Below are 27,090 nucleotides of genomic sequence, written 5' to 3' on the forward strand. Positions count from 1 at the left end.
GGGGAAGAAAGAAAATCCACTATCTTGGCCCCGTGATATTCACACTCGTGCACACTAAACCGTATTTAATCCGACATGTAAAATATTGTATTTAAGAGAATTGATAAAAAAAAAAGAAAAGAAATGGAGAAATATGCTATGTTCAGAATCATGAATCGAACTATTCCTCGTATGTGGTCGATATATGTTTAATAACAAATGAGATGATGGTTTACAGACTCACAAAATGAACATAGTGTTATGCTATGAAGTATACACAACTGCCTTTCCCTGTTTTTGTTTTTTTTGTTCTTTTGGGGGGTTTTCCTCACACAGTCACACAGGTAATCTCATATGTAAACAGGGAAATGTGTGTCGTGTACGTCGAATGCACACACTGTGGATATTTCACAACGCCAGCACGTCTCTCACATTCATCATCCACCTCCGCAAAAGGAAAACGGTGACAGGCCTGGTGCTATTGTCGAAGTCATTTTTCAGAGGAACACAAAGAGACTGTCGCAGCCCACTTTTGGGGCATACCAACGTTACTGTAATTTATTCTGCTGACTTCTCATTAACAAGGTCCACAAGCTTGTTTCGTCACGGACTACTTCTAATCACTCCACCTGCACTGAACATCACGGTGCAGTCTCTTTTGTCTGTCAGTACGTGTCCATCATGTTTCCTGTTTTTACGGTTTTGTTAAGATATGTACGTGTCACACAGGCCACTTGGTCAATGAATAATGAGGACTAAACTGAAACACACAATTGCCTCACTGTCTGTCTTAGTATCAGGCTGATGGCTTTAGAACTTTTATATAAGCAGATTGCATAACAATAGAGGTTTAATAAAAAAAACAAAACAGAAAATAATTGAGTTTTTTAAAATTTTGTGCTGTTTTTTGTGGTTCATCTTGTTATTTCTTGTTCCCTGTTGTTCTGTGGAAATATTTCACTATGTTCAGCAGAAAATTCAGACCCTCCCATTACCTCTTTCCAGGATAATCGTGAGTCATACATGCCTCTCATGGCCTGATGCATTCTGTCATTTTGTTAATAACTCAAGACAGACGGGGACGACTTATAAGATGAAAGATTTATGATCAACGTTCATGACCAGTCAAGTGTTGTATTTGCTTTGAAACACTGCCAAGTGGGGGGGTGTTTGTGTCCGTGTTTGCTTAAAGGCTCAAGTCAACTTCTTTTCTGAAAGGGTAAACACTGGACATGTCACATCTGACACTTTGAAGATATGATTTCCTCCTGAACTTTCCTTTGTTGTGTCTAAACGACTTCACAGTGCTAGTGAAGTGTTAAACGTGCACCTCCCATCTACTGGGCCCTCACACTGGTTCTGCAGGGTTTTTGTCTTTTCCTGTAAAGTGCCTTGCTGCTATATGATGCCAGACATACTATAGAGTGGTTCTGCTTGTTAGACAGCCTTTCCACAACATCCATATCATGTTTTATCAATGTGCTTGTCTGTTTTCTTTTCTTTAAGGGTCTTTTGTGTTTTTCTCAGAGGGCGTCAGGGCTTCAACGTTTTAAGTTCCTCAATGCTGGAACAAAACCATATAACAGATAATATAATAACAATTTTTCAAGTTTAAAATAGTGCTTGGAGGTATTAGGGAAAGATGCAGGATGTCACAAAGACGCCCTGTTCTGTGCATTTCATCTAAAAACACCCTCAAACATGGCCGTTTGAGGGTGTTTTTAGATGAACAATTCTGAGATATAGGCTATATTGAAGCACCAGCAGTTGCCTGATGTTCAGGTTTCCTCGTGACTTCACTTTATGCCTTCATTTAAGCCACGTTTCTCATAAGGTGGCTGTTTTGACATTTTCAGTTGTCATGTGAGTTCACTCGACAACCAGTGTGACTTTTCTCGACCCAAGTCAGAGTTTTTAATCACTCTTTCCAGACATTGTAAAGATTCCCCACCCGACTCTGAGAACCCACTCACCACACAGTTTATATCTTACGATTTGCATTTGAGAAGACACACCTCTCTGAAGACGTCTTGTTTCCGGCTCTGAGCAAGTGAGTGGAAAGTACTGATAAGCATCACAAGCATTTCAGCAGAGCACACAGGGGGGGTGACCTCACAGTGATGTGGAAACCTTTTTTTTCTCTCTCTATGAACTCTAACCCCCCTTAGATTTCCGCTCTAACTGTAATTACAGCATTTTGTCTTTTTAAGCACATCTATAGTTTTAGTATGATTATAAATTTAGATTTTAAAAGATGAATTAACCCACAAACCACAACCGCTGATTAATCTAGAGCATTTGATCTTTGGGTGTATTTATCTGAACAGTCAACATGATAAGAGATAATCTACAGCAGTGAGGAAGGATCATTTGCATCCATACCTACTAAAGATAGTTATTTTAAGGTTTGTAGGGTTTTTGTAAGTAGACCACAGCTTGTGAGGCTGCTTGTGAAACCATAGAGAGTGACAGAGCTAAACAGTAATGCTGCACGTCTAAGCTGAGCAAATAATTATGCTTACCTTTTCACCATCATACTTTAGAAACACAAAGTACAACCAATGCTGTTGTGAAATTTAAAAGTATTGCCCATATTGTGGCCCCAGATGAAAAGGTAGCAAAACACATTATTCTTTGAACCCAGTAATGAATACTTGTGCCACATCTGCCCGATAGTTAAGGGAATTTTCATTAAGAGGTTCAAAAGAGGTTCTTCCGATATACAGTGGGGGGTGTAATTTGATCCATTACTGAATTTGTAAGGTTGCTCATTTCCCAAGAAATTAACAGTCAAAATTTAATGTGGATTTTGTTTTAGTGGAGCGAGATGGGATACAAAAAATTAAGAAAAAATATACCATTACACGAAAGTTATACGGTAGATAGATTTGCATGTCAGTGAGTGAAATTAGGATTTGACGCCCTACAACTCAGCCACAGTTCTGGTGCACGCGCATCGGCTGTGCGCTGACGTAGCACAGTGATATCAATCAATCAGTCAATTTAAGATACTCCTGATCTTAACTCGTGTGTATAAATCGCACCCATCCAAAGAATCAATTTCTCCCATTCCAATCTCTCCAGACCAAAGAGCCGTCAATGGACGTCAAGGACAAGATTGTAGAGCTGTACAAGGTTAGACTAGGCCATAAGACCATCAGCAAGAAGCTTGGTGAGAAGGTGACAACTTTTTGTGGGATCATTTGGTCTGGAGCTATATGCAAGGTCTTGTGTTAATCACCTAAAGGCAGTTGGGAAGACAGTCACCAGGATCACCATTGGCTGACTTGCAAATCAATTTATAACATATATTTAATGTTGGTTTTTTTTTCTGGATTTTTGATTGATATTCTGTTTCTATTTATTAAAATGAATCAAACTTGATCTGATGTGATCAAACTTGATAATTCAGCAGGAGAATAAAAAATTATTTACCTCACTGTTTAGCAAACTGCCAACCTGAAATACCAAAGAAAACCCTTGAATGTGTAGTTTAGCATCTAGCTCTTGATGCCAAAGTGAAAATGGAGCTCTGCAAAGTGACCCATTTGTAAACAAATATTGCACCTCATCCAAATCAAGATTTAGCTGATGCGTCTTTGTAAACAAACTATTGTAAGTTTATCTGGGCATGTCTCTATCAGATCTGTACATCAAGGTACTCATTTTTCTTACCATAACCTGAAGAAATAAGTCCATATGACTCTGCCGCTCCATAAATGTTGTTCTTTTAATCTTTTTTTGTTTTGGCTGTATGCTTTGCTCACGTACACATCCATGTATCATACTGCAGAAACTATATTTATTTTGATTTGAAGTGTTTACACTAAAGATGTGACCAAATTTCAATGTGAGTAGTCTGTCTCGTTGTTCTCCCACAAAGCTGTCATTAGTGTTGGTCCAGGTCAACTGCTGTATTCACCGCTTCTCCAGTCTGACCCTCAGAGGCTTCCTTTGCCACAGGTCTTTGGGCGTCTGTCACAGCTGGTGTTCTTTGAATTGATTTGTCAGATTTTGACACACCGTTTGTTTACTGCTGCCACATAAGCTTTACATTAGTTTAGTAAAGGATTAGACTCACATGCAATAGACTGGCAACCTGTCCAGGATGTAGCCCGCCTCTCGTCTCTCTCGCATCTGGGACTGTTGGGATAGTGTCCAGGTTCCCGCTCCCCATTTTGATGAAATGGATAAGTGAGTGGATACTTGCTTGGATTCCAGGTGGTACTCACTGACTTCTAAATGTTTGCACATTATTATCCTTGTGCTTTTCAGTCATATGTTCCTTTACCTTTATTGTGTAGGTTATGTCTTAATAGGCACTCTGCAGGCGTGGACCTCCACGATCAAAGGCAGGGACAGACTTTTGTAACTGTTACGGCCAGGCGGAGAACTACAATGCAAGAGAAACTGATGTCTCATTAATGTTTTCAGAATCAGAATCAGAAAGACTTTATTTATCCCCAAGGGGCAATTAAGATACAACAGAGCAGCATGACGTTGAAGATAAGGACAGGGCATAAACAGGCTATAAGTGTGAGATAATAAATACACACAGAATATACACTATACACACAGTTTTAAAATTACACAGTTTTAAAATTAAAGTGACTGAATAGGTGAATAAATGACTTTTAGTGACTAAAAGTGAATAAAGTGTCAGCAGTATAAAAAGAGTGTAGAGTAGTTTAAGTTTCTGGTGTGGGAAATGGTCTTATCGGCTGGAGCGTGGCTTCGGGGACAAAGGTGGCTCCCAGAGGGGAGCCATTGGAATGCAGGGTGAAGAATGTGAGAGGTGTCACTTTGGTTTTGCTTCTTTCTTTCTTCTGGTTTGTTTATTTTTTTACCATTGTCATTTTCTACTTATATATACATACATATATAAAAGTGCCCAATGGGCTCTAATGCTGTGCACCATCACCACTTCTGCATGCCCTCCATCGCTCTATAAATCTTCTCTGTGGTCCACTTCTTTCCTCCTGCCTGGCACGACCATTTTCACTATCCTTCGTCCAGTTTGTCCACTAACACCCCCCCCCCCCACCCCCATAACTTTGCTTACTTTACTTTACTTACTGCAGTTGACAGCAATAGTTGTCTCAATGTGCTTTGTATTGTAAAGTATATTGTGAAAGTCCTGTGATATTAAAAGGAAGGCCCTAGCAATTCCTAAAACACTTGGTGATGGTGGAGAGGAAGATCTCTCTCTAGGAATATATCTGTGATAGAACCGGGCTCAGAGAGCAGCAGGCAACTGCTGAGACCTGTTGGGAGGTGAGAGGAAAGAGAAGTGAGACAAAGAGTGCATAGAAAGACAAGCAGGAGGCATAGGTGAGAGTAGACCAAAGCTTATGACATGCAGTGCTGTATGAATATACAGAGAATGGAAAAGAATATGGGAGTGCTTATGCAACATGGAGAGGGATGATTTAGGCTCACTTGATCCAACCCCAACTATAAGAGTTAGAAAAAAGAAACGTTTAAGGCCTAATGTAAAGTAGTGAAGTTGTTTGAAGTCTCTGTCTCCCACTGTACTTTTAAAAATAGGAACAACAGCAACAGCTGTTGTTGTTTTAAAGTTTTAAAGTTAAATTCTAAGGTTGACTGGATTTTCTTTGATACTACAAATTGTTTCTTAGTTGCCATAAAAACTGCTTTTATTCAATTTAATATAAAGTGATAAAACAGAGGTGACTCTCCATATCAATTTCTGAAAGCAGTGGATTATCCTTAAATATATATTTTGATATAACGCCGGGATTACTACAAGCTCTGTGCGTATTGTATTTCAGAGTGAGCATCATCTCAAGTGTCCCCATTCATCTGTAAGACTAAACACTTTTTTTCTCACCCGTCTGGGACTTTAATGAGAGGCGGAGCTGCGGTGGCAGAGATTATTCATGAAAAAACACTGACATTTTTTCAAACAAACGCCTTCGGGTTTTAGTCATTTGCCAGTTAGTGAGAACACAGAAGCCAGTTTGAGAACACAGAAAAAACAAGCCGACTCGTTTTTTTCCAGCTGATAACCCCACGGGCAGATTTCATGAAACTCTACGGCGCTCTGACGCCAGACAGCAGGAAACCTAACAGATGAGCAGAAAAAACAGACCGCTTCGAGATGACACGACGCACTGGCCCTTTATTGCGCGAACATTTCAGCTTCAATATGTTTTATATTCGTAAAATACATTTTCCCGCCGCCTTTATAATTCTTTGCTTCTTAGTGTCTCCGGTGATGCTAAAAGATACCACAACGTGTCGGGTAAGTTAAACACAGAGCGCACTACAAAAGCGAAAAGAGCAGGATTTATTTGCGTGAAATGACTGTAAACGCTAAATGAGAGTGTATTATTATTATTTCCAGTCAAATTAATGAGTGGACTTTGATCTTTTGGTTTTATTTTGTATGTTTGAACTACAGCGGTTCAAGTTGCAGAGAGGAAATGTAAATTAAATCAGAACACAACGATTTAAGACTAATTTGAATGACTTATTACATTTATAACAATGAAAACACACGCCAATCAAAAAAACCAAGACAAAGAATCCTCCCCAGAGACCAACAGTTTCTTGCTGTGACTGATCAAAAATGAGGAACTTTTTCTACTCACATCTTTGACTCTTTTATATCGGAGTCACGCTTTTATGTGCGATACCTGATTAATGTGGTTTGAATTAAGCTGACTGAGACTTTCATTGGTTTGGATGGCAGCATATGTTGCCCCTAAACTTGTATATCCCTTATTATAGCACTAACAGTGCTCTCACAGATATCCAGTGGGCCATTTGTCTTTTTAAAATGACATAAATGTTTAAATGTTCTTCCTTATTTCTTAATATTTCCTAAACATATTTTTTTTATCTTTGTTCTCCTTACTTTAGATTGGAAACCCAAAAGGTAAGTTATTTAATTTATTTGACTTTTCTCATTGTGAAAGCGTGTGATAGCCGTCCTAATGCTCTTCTGTCCCTGCACAGATCATGTTGATGAAAGATGCCCTGTGGAAATGATAAGTTCTACTATCACTGGGAAGGCTTACTCTGAATGTGTTTCTGTTTATGTCTGGTTGAAAGCTGAGGGTATGGAGTGCAACCATGCCTTCAAAGTTCACGTATCCACTTCAAACACACATGTGGATGATGTCACCACCTATAAAACTGTTATGTGGCACAACTGACAAAGTTGTTTTCTTCCAGATTTTAACAAGAGCCCGAAGCTTAAAATTCTCAGTCCAATTAAGAAGACACTTAAGCCTATCCTGAAAATACTGCCACAGAAAATACAGGTTGGTGTTACCTTTGCAGCTGCACTGAAGAGTGAGAAATGTCAGTATGACTATGCAGTTCATGATGTTAACAGGTACCGTGGTATCATCTCTCATTCTCTTCATCTCAGCGTGAGAATAAAACACGTAAAGGTGAAAAGTTCAGCTGTTGCGACTGTAACATACCGCAATTACCAGAGAGAAATACCAGTCGTCCCATGGTAAGATGGTTTTTGTCCTTTGAACTGCTAAAATATTAAGCATAGTTTTATAGATAAATATAACCTGATTGTGGCTGTTTTTTTTGTTTTGTTTTTTCATTTGCAGTGGGTGCTTGAATATGACTGTGTCAAGGCGAACACTGGAAACATTGTTTCTGTGCTCTACAGCACAAAGTCACTAAGCTGCAATGTCATTTACAGAGTAGAAGGTAAAGGTGATCTGGAATCTGAAATACAATCTGTGCATTTCTCTACTAGATACATAAACTGATTGTTTCCAGGCAACATGGTGTCATTTGATATTTTAATTGTGGTTGTGAACAGAGCTGTGAACATTTAGATTTAGGTTGGTGGCTTCATGTAAATCACATAATTTCCATAGTCATCAAAAACACTTAGTGACTCAACATCACCGGTGCACCGATTTTTGACTTTTGCTCATTATCAAAACAATGGAAAGATTATCCAGATAGTTCTACGATGCACATTCGTCGTCTTTGAGTTGTTCATCTGCACACGCTCGTGTGCCTCCAGTTATTCAAATATTCTGTGGCTTGTTTTGTGTGTGACAGAAAGTCCAGACTTCGATCTGTCTGTGGATTCGTCATCTAAATCTATCACTGTCACTATGAAGAGAAAATCCATCGACGTCACCACGAAGAATGAATCTTTTACTGTTACCATGAACACTGAGGAGGTCTATGTCAGACACTGTTACAAAAATAAATGGAAATGCAAGGGCGAGACTGAGCGGCATCCCCTGAAAGTGAGTATTACGGGCAAGTTTACTTATTACCTTGTTTTTGGTAGTGTTTGCACACTCGTGTGTCATTCTGTCTGTGAACACGATGGCTCGAAAAGCTTTTAATTAATTCTGATGAAACTTTATAGGGGTCATGTTAACAATCCAACAAAATTTGGGTTACGTCGGGTCATCAAGGTCAACCTAATGACCGATTGGTTGAAAATGGGCAAAAAAGAATATAACTTAGAAACTGTGACTCTTACAAATGTGGTGTGTATTGTCAAAATATAGAAATTACCACATTTGACCTTTGACCTCTCCTTCAAGGTCAATATATTTATCTAAAGGTCAAAGTGGTGATAATGCTACATAAAGCTATTTCAAATGACAATAATGTGTCAGCATGGGTTACTTTTTGAGTATAGTTAATCGTAAGTATAGTTATTCTGGTGTTGTTACGTAGGTTACGTTTAACAGATTATAACTGTTTAAATACATAACATATTGAATACATGTACAATGTGCTCAAATAAGTATTATTGTTTGAAAACAACATACACTGGTGATTAAAATCTTTTTTCACTTGATATTTACTACTAAACATTTAAATTAATTAATTTAACAATCCAATGAAAACTACAGATGTGCTATATTCACATAAATTAAAACTAGTTACACTCCAAATGATGTAAAGTATATTAAAATGGGTTTCAAGTGGGCAAATTATTGCTCTTGTTTTTACTGCACTGCAAAAGTCTGAAAAAATGTTTAAAAAGAACAAAAAAAATTAAATGGAAACATAAAAAAAATACAGTTGAATTCCCATAATACTCACTTTTTAAAAAACAGCAATAGGACTGACCAGAAAATTGTACAGTAACACCAAATATAAGAAACAAACAGGCCAGAGGGTAAAAGGCACGGAAGTTAAACAATACAGGAGTCCCTAGAAAGTAACCTAAAATCACAGAGAACATCTCACACTGGGTCCAAGGCCGGGACTCAAAGTGGACTCAAACGTAAATATTCCATAAGAGAGTGAGCTGCCTTGACCAGCTTGTGTTGAAAAGTTGTAATGTGTTTGTGTGTGCTTTACAGATTGATACGTCCCAGTCAGCTATTCTCAACATCTCTTACCTGCTGCCCTGTGTGTGCATAGAGGTGAGCTGAGTGTAATCTTCAGTGGAGCAGTATTTTGTGTTGTCAGTATTCTTTCTTACACCAGGTCTTGTTTGTATTGGCAGGCATATTACACCCACACCGACGCAACGCGGCGTAAAAAGTGCCCCATTGAACAGACGGGAGTTATGGGTGAGTGTGACTGAGAACGTTTTTAGGCGTTGTGATGTTTAGAAAGGGAGATAAGAAACTTTTGAATTGAATTCTTTTTTTAAACCACAAAATGTGAAAACAAGACAACACCAAGCAGATGGTCCTCAGATTACATTAAACTATAAATAAGTAACCAGGTTTTAGGGAAAGAAAAAAAACTGCACACAAGCCAGAGGGACGCACTTCTGTCTGAAGACAGCATTAAAACTGTGCACAAGAGAAACATTCTTCAGCGTGTCTGTGTTCACAGCATGATTCAGATAACTTAGGACCTGAATTTACTGGTTCCTAGTTATAGCTGATTCAGTAGAGTGACACAGATTCTTCAAGATAAGGCAGTTTAATAAAGTAACAAGTCAGAGAATAAAGCCCTCAGGGAAGTGAGAACTCAAAGGCTGGGATGGAAAAATGAGTCCCGTCACAGTTTTATGGCAATTGAGAAACCAAATCCCATAACTTCAGAGCCCGAGCTTACGCAATACTTCTTATCCAAAATTGACTTTTTGAATAAGTATAAGGGTGTCATCATTTTGCCCCTTCTCAAGCTCCCTAAGACCTGGTAGTACGTCCTCCTCTGAGCTCTCTCTCTCTCGGATGTGTGGCCCTCCTCCACCTCACATCCTCACAGCACTCAGTGTGACTCCACTTCCACATTTCTGAGTAAAATCCTGTCTGCGTCACTCAGCCCTCTATCATACCATCCATGGTCATTGTTAATGGTGGGGAGCCATGACCTCACAAAACAGGTTCATGTGAGAGTTGGGTCTGCAGAATGGAGTTTAAAAAAAAAGAAGCTAGACTCTGACAAGTTATTTGTTAATATGATGTTTTAGTAATCAGATGTGTTTCTGTCATCTAACTCTTTTAATTTTCATAAAGTAAAACTTTTTTAGTAAAACTAATTGGAAACAATGCATCACATCATTCTGTGATCAAACAAGGGACAACAACAACAACAACAAAAAAAACCCCAGAAAACAAACAAACAATTTTTGGGGAAAAATTGAAAGATGTAACATTTAAATTTGAATTAATGAAATAATAAATAAATATCCAAACATTTTTTCTTCTGGCTCTCAGGAGGATATGCCAGTCCTCTAAAGCTAGGACTTCTGGCTTAAGCAATTTCTTTGTATTTGCTTTCCTGTCCATTAAACTTATCAAGAATCAAAGTAGGTCGTTATTTTGTAAACTTGCAGATGGAGAATTTAGAAATTCATAATTGTACAAAACAAAAAAGAAATATGTTATTATTTGTCCTTAATAAAGCAACTAATTCTGCAAATAATAGTAATGTGTTCAGTATTACCGGCCATTACCACATATTTTGGACACGTCCAAAATATGTGGTAATGGCCGGCTTTTTGGAAGCCACAGTTTCTCCAACAACAAGAAGCTTTGGAAAAGGAGCGCTCTACAGCTTTTTAAAATACTTATCTGTGAAATACTTGATAAATACAAGGCTCTTCATCATTCCCCTTGTCTTACAATCTTTCACAATGCCAAAAAATGCAAACCTCACACAAGCTACAATACAAGTTTTGTTACAGCAAACGGGCCTATCACACTAAAACAAAACAAACTGACTCCTGTAATGCAGGATTCTGCAGCGTACGATGTTTCAGATTTCCGTAAGCACATCTGTGTCAGTTACTCCCATCCTCTTCCATTGTTGTGTTCAAGGAAGTTTTATTGCATTACCAGAAAGTGCTGCCAACTTTTTGTTGCAGTTGCAGTGGTTGTGTTCTCTAAAGTGGTTGTGTTTCATTTGTTTAGATTGAATACATATTAAAGAGATTAATTTTTATCCGTATGACAAATATACATAATTACCCACTTAATTAACTTATTGAACTTATGATCTGAGCTTTGCGACATGATGCGTTTCCTATTGGAAGCAGCCATCAGAAGATGGGTACATTGTGGACATAAAGGGGTGGACATTGTCAGCAACAATACTCAGGTAGACTGTGATGTTTCAGTGATGCTCAGCTGATACTAAGGGGCCCAAAGTGTCCCAGTAAAAGGGGCTTCACACCATTACACTCAAATTCTGACTGTGACCCAAAGGTCACAGCACAAATCGAGACTCATCAGATCAGGCAACATTTGTCTGCCATTCTGTTGTCCAGTTTTTGTTCTTAGCTGACAGGAATAGTATGCTGCTGTAGCCCATCAGCTTCACATCTAGATGTGTTTTGTATTCAGAGATGCTCCTTGGCATGCTTTGGTTGTAACAGCGGTATTTCAGTTACTTATTGTATTCCCGCAGGCTTGAAGCAGTCTGGCCTTTCTCCTCTGACCGCTGGCATCAACAAGGCATTTTCACCCAGAGCTCTGCCACTCCCCAGATATATTCTCTTGTTCAGACCATGCTCTGCAAACCTTCCAGATGATTGCGTCGGGAAAATCCCGGTAGATCAGCTGTTGTAGAAAGTTGTTTTGACCCTGTCTGCATGCATAAATACGCTGAATTACTGCCATGTGATTGGATGATCAGATATTTGCATTAACAAGCAGTTAAATGGGTGTACACAACACTCTGGCAGGTTAATACAAGTTTCAATATGTGCTGTTATGGGGACTTCTTTGTTTGTTTGTTTACATAAGATAATACAGAAGAATTATGTTGCTGCATCCTTTTAAGAGATAATATTGTTACAGAAGTTATCCAGCAGAGCAGCTGTGACTCTATTATTGATAATACTGCCAGCCTGCTACGCAGTAACTGATACAAGATGCATTTTTGTATTAATATGATAACAGGATTTAACACGTTTCATGGTACTTATATAAAGTTTTTTCTACTCAGGTTGAGCACTTGAAGCACTTACCTCAAGCCTCATTCACCCATTAATGCAAGTGCCTTTTGTTTTCTATGTCTAAGCACTTTTAAACTAATATTCATGCACTCACCCTCTGATGGATGCGTCGGGAAAAACCTGCCGTTCAGTATCTTGCCCAGAGCTACTTAGACATGAAGGTTGGAGGAGCCAGAGTTCAATACACTGACTTTCCACAGCCTGCTCCAACTACTGAGCCACAGCCGTCCCACATGAGTTATAAAGCACTTTTAAAAACAGCAATAAAGTGCTGTACAATAACACCAAACATAAAAGGCAAACACAGGCCAGAGGGTAAAAGACGCGGGGGAAAAAGAGCCACAGAACTTAAACAATACAGGAGTAAAAGTAACTTAAAGTCACAGTCAACATCTCACACTGGGTCGAAGTCGATTTAAAAGCAAACATTGCCTAGAGAGTGAGCTGCCTTGACTGTTTTTCCTCTTTAAAAGTCTATAACAGGCCCGAAAGTAAGAAACCCCCAAATTTCTAGTCTTAACCAAACTGAACAATCCTGGTCTATTTCTTCATTCTTTTAGTGTTGTTATTAAGTTGGGCCAATGGTCTGATGATTGTAGGTTTATAGTTATGGAACAAGAGACTCTTGCAAATGCAAATGCAAAACTAAAAGTGTCTTCATGACGATGGACAAGAAGGTGTTCAATTTTTTTTGTTATTATTTTTGTCTGTCTCGTTGTCTAAAACTGACCCTTAAAATGCATATGTTCACATGCGTTCATGCATGTCTGTTTGGTGGTGTTTATTGTGATCCAGTGATACAGGTGATACAGGTTGGCCAACGTTTGCATCCCGGGAATGTTATTGGCATGTCGTTCTAAATTTTTTTTGCGTTAACATCGCCTCAACAGATGCCAGAGATGCGTTTTCCTCCTCTGAAATCACTTTCTACACGGACGGTTTTACGCTGAAAACACTGTGCCCAGCCAGCCAGCTGAACATCTCTGCCTCCCTCTGCTGGATGCAGCACAAACACCTCTGCACGCCTGTGCTTAACTCCACCCTGGAGAAGAAAGACAAGCTTGTAAGCATAGCAGCATCCATGACGAATATTTGTAGGAAAAAAAAATTTTTTTGTTTGTTTTTTAAACACCAATTTTGACTTTTTAACAGAAATATGACACTACTGCAGTGGACAAACACCCTCAGATGTGTGTGCAGGTGAGAAGCACCTAGATGCGTTGATTGGAAACAGGCACCGCTACCTGCCGTTTATTCACAGATGTTAATTCGTTTTTACAGCTTTCTGTACAAGGCATACGCAACATCTCTTGCCCTTTTACAGCAGGTGAGTGGGTGGATGTGGGATGGAGGAATTTTACTAACAGCTCTAATAAGTCTCAGGTTGTTTGTGTGCTTTCCCTTATGCACTCAGTCTTCCTTTTTGTCCCCCACAGATACGCCTTCTTGGGAGGTCTCTATTGGACCTGGAAGGCAGATGATAATGGTACATGTCAACTATTTTTCTCCAGCAACGTTTTCAAGCCAACTCTGTGTCCTTACTGAGAGTGAATGCACAGCTGTAGGGAATGCACATTCAGTTACAATGGTTGGTAAAAAAAAAAAAAAAGCATTTTTAATACAGATTAAAAAACAAGGAAAAAATTCATGCTAAAGGACAAAAATGTGAACATGTGTGCATATGTTCTCTATTTTATAGGAAGGAAACACAAGTGAAAAAATAATTAATTTGCCTCTTCACTTTTATTCTAAAAATCCTTGCGTCCAGGTAAATATACATACACACATACATGTATGTATTTCTGGATTTTATGCATTTTATCATCTATATTCTCGTGCTGTTGTTCAGGTGTGGCAGTCGGATCCTGTTCGTCATGGAAGAAGAATTTTGTGCCCGGACTGTAAGTGTGCTCACAAACCTGAACCTGCCAGCATAAGTTGGTGCATCTGAATGTTTATACACACACAACTCCTACAAAGTAAATAAATTCACCATTATCTGTTTTATTTATTCTTACTTGTTTTTCTTACAGACACCCACAATAGACGCGGCTTGTATGCGGTGGCAGTTCTGATATTTGTGTTTGTAGTTGCGTCGTTTGGAATTTTTATCCACCGTGCTACAAAGAGGGGAGCTGCAGGTTAGTTCATTTTCCTCACTACAAATCATGTTTTCATATGGAAAGCATTTACAGGCTAATTTAAATTAAATGACTACTCTGTCTTGAATTTATTTCAATTCATTTCTGTTATTTTAGCTTCACTGTTGGTCTTAAAGGAGCAACTAAAACACATAAAGGACATGCTCTTCCCCCCCTCTGTCTTTTCCGATAAATTTAGGTTGGCTGTATATCCAGAAGCCACTGCTGCTGGTGTGTTCATCAGGTCAGTCGGACCATATCTCTGCTGTGTGTGCATTAGCCTCAATTCTTCAGGAGGAGCTAGGTGCCACAGTACGCACACCTCTGTGGGCCCAAAACTCTAAAAGCCAGGATGAGTCGGGGCCTGGTGTGGCAGATCTGGGCCCACTTCCCTGGCTGTATGGGCAGTGGGATGCTGTCTGCAAGGAGCAAGGAAAAGTGCTTGTAATTTGGAGTCCTGAAGCAAAGAAAACCTATCAGAAGTGGACAATGGAGAGGGCAAACACAGATCAGAGTGAAAGAAAAGAGGTAGACTGCAGAAATGCACACACGAAACATGAGAAAACCAAGGCAGAGCTGGAAGAGGATGTGAAGCAGAATGGAAGAAAATTAGGAAAATTTAAAAAAGAAAAAGCTGTTGGAAAAAAAGATGGTGCTAAATTATGTGACAATAAAGACTCGTACCGACAAAAGGAGGCCTCTGCATTGATAGAGCCAATGTTCACAGCTGTGCTGGCTCGCTTAAAAAGTGTGCTGCAGGAGCACAAAAATCAAGAAGTTGTTCTTATCTATTTCCAGGGCCTCGGCCACAGCAAGGATATCCCAAAAGCCTTCAGGGAGGTCCGTCAGTACTGCTTACCCCAGGATTTCAGGGGTTTAATAGGGGAGCTGGGAGAGATGACAAGAAGTGTTAGATTTAGGTGGCACTGCTGGCCCAGAGTCCTTTCTAAAGTGCTGGCAATATGGCTGGCACAGAAACTATCTCAGAGGCTGCAGACGCTCGTGCCTCAGACACAACAAAATAAAGTGCAATCAAGAAAATATCATCAATATCAAAAAAATATCAAATATCAAAAAGACATTACATAAGCCTGAGAGCAGTCTGAAGTGGCCTTTGGCTGCCAGACCCTGAACTGTGCAGGTGTTTCTACACGGGAGAAACACTACCACTACCGTGGAAAGCAGAGAAGTTTTAATCTCAAGTTTCAAAGTGACAGAAGTGGGTTTTTATGTTTTTTGTTTTGCTGGAAACACGAGACACGGGAGCCGGTGTTCCATTGCAAGCTCCTGAAACCCTCACTCTGTAAGAACTATTCATTACCGAGGTCTGCTGTGTGTATGCCACAAGATGTTTTGCATGTTAAGAAGAGCTAAACACTCTGTCCTTTGCACAGCATTTAGCCTCTGACAGAGGGTTCTTTATATTACTTTCGTGACTGAAGCCCTGGTGAACACCTGTCTTATCTGCACGAATATGCTAACCACTATGAAAATCTTGTTGCAAATAATAACTCACTTTTTTCATGAACACATTTAATGTTTCAAAGTGTTGTGACAGCACAGGTGACAAACTGCGTGACTGCTGTTCACAAAAAAAACGTCAAATTTGCATAGGATTTTCTAAACACAGACATTAAGCCAAAGCTTTCATCGGATTTCCACTTTTACTGCAAATGTAAAATGTGCTTTACTAATTAGAAAGTAACTGCTTTCATGTGTTTATCTTTTTGGCCTTTAGTGGGTTTAATAGCTTTTTGTAGTAATAACTCCTATTTATGACTGTGGCTACTTCTACAGCTGTGTCTACAAGTGTGTTTTTTGCACACATACTACCTCCTGCATTTTAAAAGTGAAGAATAATTAACATTTTGGCCTTTTTGTTGTTGTTGTATTTTTTCCCCATTGTGTTTTTCACTATGCTTGTTATTTCATGAATGGAAACGAAAAATGAACATGAATGGTAAGACTTGGCTGGGGGACTCAATGAGACAGAAACAGATAAAGCCAGTATTATTCAAATTATCCAACGGAAAACATGTAGTGCAGTGGTTACCTCAAAATCTCAGAGCATTAGAACAAGAAAACCGTGTCTGTGGTACTTTCCCATGTCTTATATTTATTGCAGAAGTTTTATGAACTTCAACGGTGAACATTATGCAAAGTGAGTTTAAACAGAAAAGTGACATCTCGTCTGGATCTACAGACAAAAGTGATTGACCTTTGAAGAAGTGTTTGTTCAGTTTTACTAGTTATTCCCTGAAGCTGTTTTCCCTTCTTAAGTATTTTAAGGTGATATTAGCCTGCGGCACGGTTTGCATTATGAGAATATGTTTTGAATAAAAAAACAGACTGCTTGACAAAATAATTACTTTGACAAAGTATCTCTTTAATCGCAGAAATTTCTTTTTTCTGTATTTGTCGCCTGTTTTATAAACTTCATATAATAAGTTGTTTGTTCATTTGAGTTATGGCAGCACAACACCGACTGAGCTTGAGTGACAGACTTGCTAGACGGGATTAATCGTGAAGTAAACGTCTGCTGCATTAGCAACCCACAGCAAAGAAAACACGAAGGTTTATGTAAGCTTCTAGATTCCTACAAGACCTCTGGAGGGTAGTTTGATGTAATACTGTAGCAGCAATAAAGCCACAATTTTATAATGTTACATGAATAAATACATAAAATAAATACGTAAATCAAACAAGTTACATATCTAGCTAGTATCATTTTGTTTAAACTGCAAAGGAGAGCATTTACTCTGGTAATATGACAAATGTATATATGCATCTGCATGGTTTGCATATCTCTCTTAACCTCCTAGGACCTGGCGTCCACATATGTGGATATCAATTTTGGGTTATTTAAACCAAAAAAATCAATTTTGTTCTACAAGGGCCTGATATCCACTTATGAGGACATTAAACTGTTCGATCGAAATTTTAAACGAATATCTTCATATGAGGCTCTCATTTCTCTTAAAAACAAAATTCAGGTAAAAAAAAAAAAAAAATCTGTTCATTCTTTGTTTTTACATTCATCGGGTCCCAATATGCCCAAATATCAAAGAGAAATTAAAAATGTATGCCGTGGAAGAGTTCGGGCCTTAGTGGTTTAAACAAGCAATGTTGGTCATGTTTCAGGTGCCATAAAATGAGAAGTGAAACGAAAGAGTTTGTTAGTGCAGGTGTTTCAGTTTTCTTGATAAGATGACTAATCTAACACACAGTGGACCAAATTGGCATGTTCAGTTGGAGAGAAGTTAAACGATAAGCAACTTGCAAGTGAAAAAAACAACAACCATAAAGCATCCATCTACATCATTATTGTCACAATGATGGCAAAGTTTAACTGAGCAACATAATGAAACTTTGCCCGCTAACTCATTATGACTGTTTTCAATCTGTTGCAAAAAACTCTCAAAAAACATAAACAAAAAATAGACCAGAAAATGTTGGCACACACGTGGTTGTTGTGACCGTTTAAGATAATGAAAAATAAACAGACTTTTGTTCTGATCAGCTTCTCGTTACTTCTTGACTTTCTCTCTTCACAACAATCAGTGTGAGTCATGTTGCCAAGCAGGTTTTTATAATTTGGTGTGCGTGCCGCTTTATGTTTATGTTGCTAAATGATTCACCAGCCCTGCAGAAACTCACGTTGCAGCTGACAGCTTTGCCCCCTCCTCCTATCCAACCTGCGCAGGTGGCGCAGCTACACGCCCAACTCCAGATTATACAGTTATCAGGAAGGGCGGTGAAACAAAATCCCAGGAGCCTCAGGACGCGTCGCTACTGTCGAGCTAGATATGATCGCGATTTTCTCGTCCTGCCGAGCTCGGTGTTTTAAGTATAAGAAGCTCTGATTTTTATGTGTCCCGTGAGGAGGGGCGCGTAGCCGTGGAGTAAGAGACGTGCGTCGGAGTGAAAGGGCTTGTGCCAGGCGCACTCCAAAAAGATGGGTCTCACACGCCGGTGGGTGCCACACGTGGTCTCCCTGCTGTTATCGCTGTGTTTTTGGCTGTTCGTGTCGGCAGGCGCGCTGGAGATTTTTGACCAAGACACACCTGAGTTCACCTGCAGCAAGGTAAGTGGGAATCCTGGGAACTGAGAAATGTTAATTTTGGAATCAAGCAGTTCAAGAGTGACTCTTCTCTATGGGGCGAGAGTATTTATGACTGCTCAGTTTTAAGCTTGTAGCGCTTGTATTATGTCTACTATAGCGTTTATCATTATCAGGTCAGACACTAATAAAAACAACGCAAGTTATGGGCGGTTAATGATTTAAGTGATCTAACTATAAAAGTTTGTTACCAAATTTTGTTATTGCTATCTATTTAAAAAAAAAATGTAGGTGCAAAGGGAACAAAATTTATTGTGCAAACGTCGTCTTCTTGGAAAATTAGGATAAGAGACACCCTGTCCTGAGACAGATGTTCATTACTTATTTACACATCTACCTGAGTCTGGCACCTTACTCCACCACTCCAATTCCGTGGAAGGTAGCTTGACTTCCCTGAAACTGTTGTGTCAGAGATGGCAGTATTCATGCACATGATGCAGTATGTAACATTAATTACATAAATCTTAACTGTCTTTATTCCTTGACTTTAAGCGGCAGTGAACATCATTGACATGGACATGACATTTTCATAGGCGTTGCTGATTTGTCAAACAAAGAACAGAGATAAAAGCATTCAAAGCAAAAACAAGGAGCATACATAGATGGATACAACGAAACATGAGCCTTTAAATCCAACACTGAATAAACATAAATGTGCACGCAGGAATGAAAGCAAATAAGTCATTGCAGTAGCATCAGATAAGAGTTTATATAGTGATGGCAGGATGAGTATGGATCCTCTTTAATTCTATAGATGGGGGCAAAAATAAGAGAGAGTGGTGCAGGACACTTATCAGGAGAGAAACAGTGATGGAGAGTGACAGACAGGTTCAAGCTGGTGGTGGGATTTCATCCGTTATGGGATCTGAACCCCTTCTTGTTTGCGATGCTGATGGACATGCTTATAAATGAGATCACACAGGAGTCTCCGTGGACTATGATGCTCACAGATGAGTGAGAGTAGGGAGCAAAAAGAAGAGGAAGCTGGATAGTTGAAGGTTTGCACTGGAGAGAAGAGGAATGAAAGTTAGTAGAAGCAAGAAAGAATACATGTGTGTGAATGAGAAGTAGACAGCTGTAGGTGGACTGGTTTTAATACCCGGGTTCAACCATCCAAAGCAACAGAAGTGAAGGAGAGTGCAGGCAGGTTGGAGTGAGTGGAGATAAGTGTCAGGGTGATTTGTGGTAGTAGCAGATAGTACAGGATGGTAACAAGAGTGAAAGGGAAGGTTATTAATTTGGTAGCGAGACCTCCTGTGGTCTGTGGCTCTGATGCCAGATGTCAGTGTAGCTCCCAGAGTGAGCAGGTGACCATGAGGCAGGAAGCAAAATACAGCAGCCTGCATTTAGCTTCAACCCGAGGCTATCATCCCCCACTCTCTCTCTGCTTTTCTGTCTACTCGTCACTGTAATAAAGGCAAAAAGCCCCAATATAATGTTTAAGAAAAGACAAGAAATTGAGGTGGAGGTAGAGCTGAAGATTTCCACTGGTAGTGAACAGGATGGACAAAATTAGAAAATAACACATCAAAGGAGGAACTCAGGTAAAGTACTTTGGAGAGGCAAAGTTGAGTTGGTTTGCACATGTGAAGAGCAGAGAGAGTTGATAAAATGGGCAAAGGATGCTGAATATTCAGAAAAGAGGATGATGGTGCTGGGGATGGGGTCAGATGGAGGCAGAAGATTTGCTGCGGTGACCCCTAAAGGGAGCAGCCAAAACAAGGGGAAGCAAGATATTGTAGAAGAATTACTCTACTACTACTGCAACAGAAAAGTAATAACAATAAAAATAGACAGAACAGAGGAAATATAAATGCATAAAGTTTTTTTTTTTTTTAAATAACCAAAATGTTATTATAAAAATATTTGGAATCAGGCTTTCAAATATCTGAAGCTGCTCGCTACAGTTGTGTGATAAATTGAAAGCTTTTAACTTAGAGACATATCCTTCATATTTTTTAAAAACTATTTACCAGACATTTTACTTACAATTGTTGACATCAGTGTTACTTTTTAGATGTGATTCATTCAACTCTCGTTCACATTTTATTCTTTCTTCAGGGTTTGACTGACTGCCATGTGGATCAAGGTAGCAGCATGATCAGCACTTGCACACCCACTCTCACTGTTATCATCTCAGTCCCAATTAAACCTGTTTGTCTAAAGCAGAAACGTTCTTGTTTTTACAGCTCCCTTTTCTGATGACTTCCCTGATCCATACAGTAAAGTTGATGTTACACAGTTGCAGCTCGAAAGTGTTCTCTGTTGTTCAAACAAACAGAACTGCAGTCTTTGCCTTCAAGTCACCATCACTCTACAAGGTAGCTTTGCCATAAATCACTTTGAAAGACTACTGGGACACATTTCATAATGATGTCAAGCATCATATTTGATGGCGACGCTCTTAATGTTAAAATGTTTTCCTGCATTCTTATCAAAGCTGTCGAGCTTGTTAACCTGTCACGTGTCATGAACTAATGTTGTATTTAATGTTGCTGACACAATGATGATCCAAGCTGACAAAATGGGTATCGTGACGGATGTTTCTGAGGAGTCGGGTGATGACGGCGAAAAAGAAGGTGTGTGTGTCAAACAGCAGAACAAAGTGTCTGGGTTTGTTAGCAGAATCACGTGCTTCAAGCACAAAAAATGTAACCTCATATTTTTCCATGACATTTTTCTCTATATTACAGATTTTGTGAAAGTGCATTTTAGTGTCCCGGGAGCGTTAGACTGTTGGAAGATACTCTATTTTAAACAAAGCAACTCCACTGTTGACAAGTCGACATATAAGGTAACATTAGGAAAGAGTGAAGGTATTATTTTATGTCTGATTTATTTTAATTATGGATTAATTAAGTAGTCTGTGGGGTTGGAGACTATGTTTGTTTTGTTTCACTACATGAAAGAGTACCCTTTATTTGCCATATTTGATCAATTTAAAATGTCATAATCATTCAAACATCAAACTCTTAACTATTAAACATGGCAAAATAGTGTCAATTTTTCATGTTTTGAACGTCTGAGTTTACGTTTTCCTTTTTGGGTTCCAGTCCAGATAGTGGCACAAGTAAGCATAGATTGGAATTGCGCCTCAACGAGCCTCAAATAACAGGGAATAAGTAACACGTCACACCCTTTTTTTTTTTTTTTTTTTTAGGTTGTTGCAAAATTCTATAAGGAAGTTGCTTGTCAAATAAATAACTGGAAACAAGCATGAAGAGGATATTAATACGAAGATTAAACAAAAGGCTAGGGGTATTTATAGACATATGAGGTAATCAGTTGAACACGGGAGGGTAACAAGACCTGACAGCAACTAATTTAAACAGTGACAAATGAGGCACTGAAGGGTGCAGTAAACTTATGAAATACAAACAGTAACTAGAATTAAACCAACAAGTACTAAAAGCTCAAAGTAAATTCAAACCTGTACAATAAACTAAAGTAAGAGTAATAAAATCATAATGCAAGCAAACATAGCACCCAATACAAAGAAAGGCAGACAGAAACCAGAACTCACACACAAATTAAAAAACACAAACCCCTGGACACGGCACAACCCTACACCTCCTGGAGCCCACAAGAGGGCGGGCCCATGTTGCTCTTTTGGAGCTCAGACTATCAACCATTAATTAGAGATATTGTGTTGCTTAACAAGTGCACTATTTTTGGGGAGGCTCACACCTCATTTGTACTTTGCGCTTCACTTGAGCTGAATATTCAATTAAGGATGTTGTTTTAAACTGTTCTATTGTTATGTTTCTGCCTAAGTAACAGATATGAATACTTTCTCCATTACGGATAGACTCTTTGCATTCTCATAAAGTCAATCTAAGAGCTTTACTAAATACAATTAAATGTTTTAAAGTTTACTCAATATTTCCTGCACTTCCAGCTGCTGTTGAGAGAAAAAGTGCAGTTCGGCAGTCCTGTTATGGTCAGTGTAGACTCAAAGAGTCAAAATATGACACTTCCCTCTTTAAAAAATGGTGAGTTTAAGTTAATGGGAGCAAAAATATGATGAATTGTAGAGCAGTGTTACCCAACATTTACTACACCCTCTGTTTTTCAGTTTGTGATGAGGAGCCTAACGGAACTATAAAGGAATGTGGTAAGACACTTTCAAAACCCAGGAGTAAAATGCAGGCCTGGTAAAAACGGTTTTACACCATTGAGTGAGTTGATCCAGCCAAGTTCTAATTTATGACTATTGAAACTAAGGTCCCAGACTCTGTGTGAAAGATCAGGGGAGGAATGTCAAACTGCAACTTGTAAAAGCTGATGTCAGACATGGAGATGCAATCACATGGCAGATGGTTTGGGATAAAATTCCTGCAGAACAGCATGAATGGGTGGGTCAATATTTTGTTCTGGTAATGCAAAATCAACATCATGCATGTTTATTTGTTTAACTTTGTTTTCATCTTTGGCAGCCTAAAGGGAAGGATGAGGTGGTCATTCCATCAGACTTTGTTGCACCATGCCTGTGCTTCCAGGTAAGCTAAAATATTAAGTGACAGCTAAGCTATTGGCAATATATATATGTATGTATGTATGTATGTATGTGTGTGTGTATATATATGTGTGTGTGTGTGTATGTATGTATATATATATATATATATATATATATATAAAATTATTTACAGGCATGGTGGAAGGGATCATTAAGAACACAAATCTGCCCCTTCAAAGACAATGAAGGTAAATGGTGTTGCCTGACATCAACTTCAGAAGACATTTGCATGGGACATTAATTTTCAGACATGGAGAATTGCATGTTGTTGTTGTTGTTTTTTTTTTTTTAGGTGCACTCGAAAATATGCAGCACAGTGTGTCTGCAACTTTGGTGGAGTCTCAGCTGAGGGATGGTGGCATAGGGCTGATCTGGAATGTCAGTGCGCCATGTATACTGGAAGCAGAGGTGTGGCTGTGCAAGAAAGACCAGGTGGGAGGCCAGTGTGAAGAGGTGATGGGTTCCAGACAGAGACTACAAGCTAAATGGGATGAACGAAGCAACAGATACTTGGTAAAAACAGCAAAAATACTGAGTGTGATGTAATGTAGTTTTCATGAGCCACTATGTTATAATTTTAGAAATGACTGCTATGAGTCAATATATTCTTTTCACTGTGTCTCCAGAAAAACAATGCATTGTTAGCACCAAAAATAAGCTTTAAACCTTATAGTCAGAAAAACGCAGAAACAAAGAAGCAAATGGGATTTTTTTTTCCTTCTTCCAAATGTAACAAACCAGACATAAAGCAGACAGCAAAAGACATAAAGCAGACTGTAAACAGTCAGTTAAGATTATTTTAATAACTGGAGTCTTATTTCTGACCATCTTCCTCATTTTGGGTTTAACTTCATACAGAGCTGCCTTGCTTGCCTTGAACTATCTCTGTCATGAGTCACTCAGTTCAAACCATCCTCTGCCCTTTTACGTAACTCAGACAAACAGATATCTACAGAAGAATGGCGAAACAGTTCCAAGCTTGATTCATCTCAAGAAAAGAAAGAATGTGTCCAACATTTGAATAGATATTCAGCTGTACTAGAATTTGAAGTCTCAACATGACGTTTTAAGGCTTAATTCAGTTTTTTTTTTTTTTTTTTTGGGGGGGGGGGGGGGGGGGGCGGGGTTAATTCAACTCTAAAAATACAGTTTTAAACTAGAATGTTTAAAGTGACTGGATTAGCCAATAAATTACCAGAAGGTTGATTTAAACACACCAGAAATTTTGACATGCTTAAAAAGCAGAACCTTGGGGAATGTGAAGCCATGATGCTTTCTTTTATCATGATCACATAAAAGAGATCACATTCATGAGCGGTGATCTTACAATATCAGAACTAGATGAAAAACGATTGGTAACAGAGGTTTTATAAATGTCTTGAGAATGCAAACTTTCTATTTTTGTTTTGTTTCTTTTAATCCTTGAAATATTTAATGTTTGTGCATCATCCAGTGCCCCAATGTGTGGGAACAAAGCTTTTACAAAAATGTTTTCAACTGGCTGCAAGCGAATGACAGAAAAGAAAAATGCAAGTCAGGTGATGCGTGAAGAGCCTCTGTCAGTTGCATTTGTTGATTTGAATGCATTTTGTTCTGTTATGATGGTTCACTGAAGTCAAAAGGATCGGTGATGAATCTTCTCTTTGTTCTTTATCGCTCTTTATTGGCTGTGATTAACTATGACTTTTCTTTGAACCCTTCAGCAAACCGGAGAGTTCGATGTGCCATCTCACCCTCTGCTATGTGTTCAGGTGATGCTTCAAACATAAAATTATTCATGAAACTGTGAATGCATTTATCACTATACAGACTGTGCTAACATAAACTTCTGCCTTTATTGTTTTAGATGAAGATTAACGGGACAAAATCACTCTTAGAGCCCCAGTGTCCGTTTGCCAGTAAGACTGCATTACTATCTATTAGATTAATGGATTAATTAATTTTTTTCAAGCAACATCTAAAAAAATCCCTTTCATTACTATGTATCAAATAAGTAACTACATAGTGACCTTTCATATTCATATTTTCATATTTTTACAGCATCTCGATTGCGATGGAGCCTGGTGCTCATCATTGGATTACTACTCGTGTGTTTAGCAATACTGGGAGCATATTTGATACAAGGGATTCTACAAGGTCAGTTTCCAGTTCGAGTGTCACTGAAAAACAGAATAATTGAATGAGTGGTCTTAGAAAATATCTTGAAGGCATCTTTGTTTTCCATACAGGCTATGTTTGGAAGTGGCTGAAAGACGAAGATGTTAAAGGTAGGAGAAAGCCTGACGTTAATTTCACACTGGGCCACCAGTATTTCCACATTCCTTGTTTTCATGTTTTTGTTTCCAAGCTTACTTGGCTTGACTTTTATGCCTTAATCTTGATTTGAGTGATAATTCTCTGTAGATTTCTTTGAAATACTGATTGTAGCCATTGACATCTGCTATTTCAGGGGCTGTGGGCGGTGTTCATGTTGTGTTGCTGTACCCACCTGATGATAACCCTTGCCTGCCAGAGCTGTTGTGTCATTTGGGCTCATCTCTCCAATCACTGGGCTTTAGTGTGTCTCTAGACCTGTGGAGCCACGCTGAGCTCAGCATGCTGGGACCTGTGCCATGGCTCCACTCACAACTTGATCAGCTGCAAAGGCAAGGGGGCAAAGTGGTGCTAGTCCTAACCCAGGCCTCCTGGACAAAGGCTGAAGAATGGGGAGCTCAGCGCTCAGAGAGGAAAAGACATGTGGAAGAAGAGGCAGGAAGAGATTACCCTGGGTCTTCTCGCTGTGCAGATGTTTTCAGTGCTTCACTGAGCTGTGTTCTAGCAGACTACTTACAGGGCCGCGCTGGTGAACGGTTTATGCTGGCGCAATTTGAATCCCTCCCACCTGAGCCCCCAGGTAGTTTCCGACCGCTGCCAGAACTGTTCCGAGGCCTGCATGTCTACAGCCTTCCATCCCAGAGCCTGGGTTTCCTGACTGAACTGGCTGGAGCTCGTCAAGTAGCTACTGCATCAGCCAGACGGAAAAGAGCAGGGGGGCTCAGGATGGCATCCCGGGCTCTAGCCCAGAGACTGTCAGCATTCACAACAGGGTCAAATGTATTACGCCTTGTGGGAGTGCATCAGAGTTGTGTTGCCATAGGAGGGGAAGACTCTGGGGAAACTGTGCCATTGCAGCCCAGTCTTATCACACCCCCATCCAGCCCTGACATGGACCTGCAGGCCAGTGAAATGGAGTGGGCCTGACAATGCGACAGGACAGCTATGGTTCAGTTTTGGGCTGAGCAAACAGTAATGACACAATCTGAACGGTTGCTCATCATTACCTTTGCTACTTCAGCTTCTTTATTTCAGGAAAAACACTGGAATGTTGGCCTGTTGAAAAGGAGGCCTTAAAAAATTCAGTCCTGCTCTAGGAAAACGATAAAATATCACCACTTCCAAAGAAAAAGGTGACAGCAGATCCAAAGGTCTGTGGTGACTATTTTTGAAAAGTAGCATAGCTCAGGAGGGCTACAAAATGAGAGTAAAGTGTGGAGAAAAACTCACTGTGTGCACACACTTCTGTTTCTATGACACAACTACACACTTGTACTACTACTGCAAGTAAAAGTTTGTGAAGTTCATGTAAAAAATCTGCAGCACCTGTCCCATTTTTGGAGACTGACATGCATGTATTTTGGAAATTTTGCAGACTGTTAAGAACAACTGGAATTTCTGCATTGATTATTCATAAAATGTGTTCATCATCATCAACTCATACATGCTATTACATGTCTTTATTGAGCACGGTGAGTAATAACTGGCAGAGCAGACAGGGGGGGAAAAAGTGAGTGAACTCTGTTTCTCTACCTTTTGTTTTAACATTTCCTATTGCTGTTAATGAGGATTTAACCCCCCCCCCCCCAAAAAAAACAAACAAACAAACAAACAAACAACAAACAAAACAAAA

The 27,090-nt window shown here is 39.3% G+C and overlaps 2 protein-coding genes and 1 long non-coding RNA gene across 3 annotated transcripts; all 3 read left to right on the forward strand.

The window, feature by feature from the left end:
* The first annotated feature begins 5,870 nt into the window (after positions 1-5,870).
* LOC146494551 (uncharacterized) lies at positions 5,871-17,965 on the forward strand. The gene is made up of 17 exons (XM_085146549.1): positions 5,871-6,244; positions 6,865-6,880; positions 6,961-7,062; positions 7,180-7,268; positions 7,379-7,468; positions 7,575-7,677; positions 8,041-8,234; positions 9,312-9,374; positions 9,458-9,524; positions 13,258-13,430; positions 13,520-13,567; positions 13,649-13,694; positions 13,804-13,955; positions 14,067-14,135; positions 14,217-14,268; positions 14,401-14,508; positions 14,708-17,965. Exons 1-17 carry the CDS (start codon positions 6,101-6,103, stop codon positions 15,595-15,597), a joined length of 2,406 nt encoding a protein of 801 aa, XP_085002675.1. The 5' UTR covers positions 5,871-6,100; the 3' UTR covers positions 15,598-17,965.
* A 308-nt stretch (positions 17,966-18,273) lies between these two features.
* On the forward strand, positions 18,274-26,576 carry LOC146494552 (interleukin-17 receptor C). Its single transcript, XM_085146550.1, has 16 exons — positions 18,274-18,592; positions 20,690-20,717; positions 20,818-20,949; positions 21,145-21,207; positions 21,322-21,422; positions 22,527-22,620; positions 22,704-22,742; positions 22,853-22,983; positions 23,065-23,127; positions 23,278-23,332; positions 23,437-23,657; positions 24,848-24,895; positions 24,991-25,042; positions 25,185-25,280; positions 25,373-25,411; positions 25,594-26,576. The coding sequence occupies exons 1-16, from the start codon at positions 18,464-18,466 to the stop codon at positions 26,382-26,384; spliced, it is 2,082 nt and encodes a 693-aa protein (XP_085002676.1). The 5' UTR covers positions 18,274-18,463; the 3' UTR covers positions 26,385-26,576.
* On the forward strand, positions 18,620-20,461 carry LOC146494553 (uncharacterized). Its single transcript, XR_014871611.1, has 2 exons — positions 18,620-19,456; positions 19,642-20,461. It is a non-coding gene; the product is annotated as an uncharacterized LOC146494553 (long non-coding RNA).
* Positions 26,577-27,090: the final 514 nt, after the last annotated feature.

The sequence above is a fragment of the Neolamprologus multifasciatus genome, chromosome 20, assembly GCF_963576455.1.
Source record: "Neolamprologus multifasciatus chromosome 20, fNeoMul1.2, whole genome shotgun sequence".
In the NCBI taxonomy this organism is placed as follows: domain Eukaryota; kingdom Metazoa; phylum Chordata; class Actinopteri; order Cichliformes; family Cichlidae; genus Neolamprologus; species Neolamprologus multifasciatus.

Bases quoted from the DNA above. Each gene is read 5' to 3' on its own strand.
- LOC146494552 (XM_085146550.1), top strand. From the start codon at position 18,464: ATGGGTCTCACACGCCGGTGGGTGCCACACGTGGTCTCCCTGCTGTTA. The intron at 20,718-20,817 runs GTAGCAGCATGA...TTGTTTTTACAG, and splicing joins TGACTGCCATGTGGATCAAG to CTCCCTTTTCTGATGACTTC. The intron at 22,984-23,064 runs GTGGGTCAATAT...CATCTTTGGCAG, and splicing joins CTGCAGAACAGCATGAATGG to CCTAAAGGGAAGGATGAGGT.
- LOC146494551 (XM_085146549.1), top strand. From the start codon at position 6,101: ATGACACGACGCACTGGCCCTTTATTGCGCGAACATTTCAGCTTCAAT. The intron at 7,269-7,378 runs GTTGGTGTTACC...TCTTCATCTCAG, and splicing joins TACTGCCACAGAAAATACAG to CGTGAGAATAAAACACGTAA. The intron at 7,469-7,574 runs GTAAGATGGTTT...TTTCATTTGCAG, and splicing joins GAAATACCAGTCGTCCCATG to TGGGTGCTTGAATATGACTG.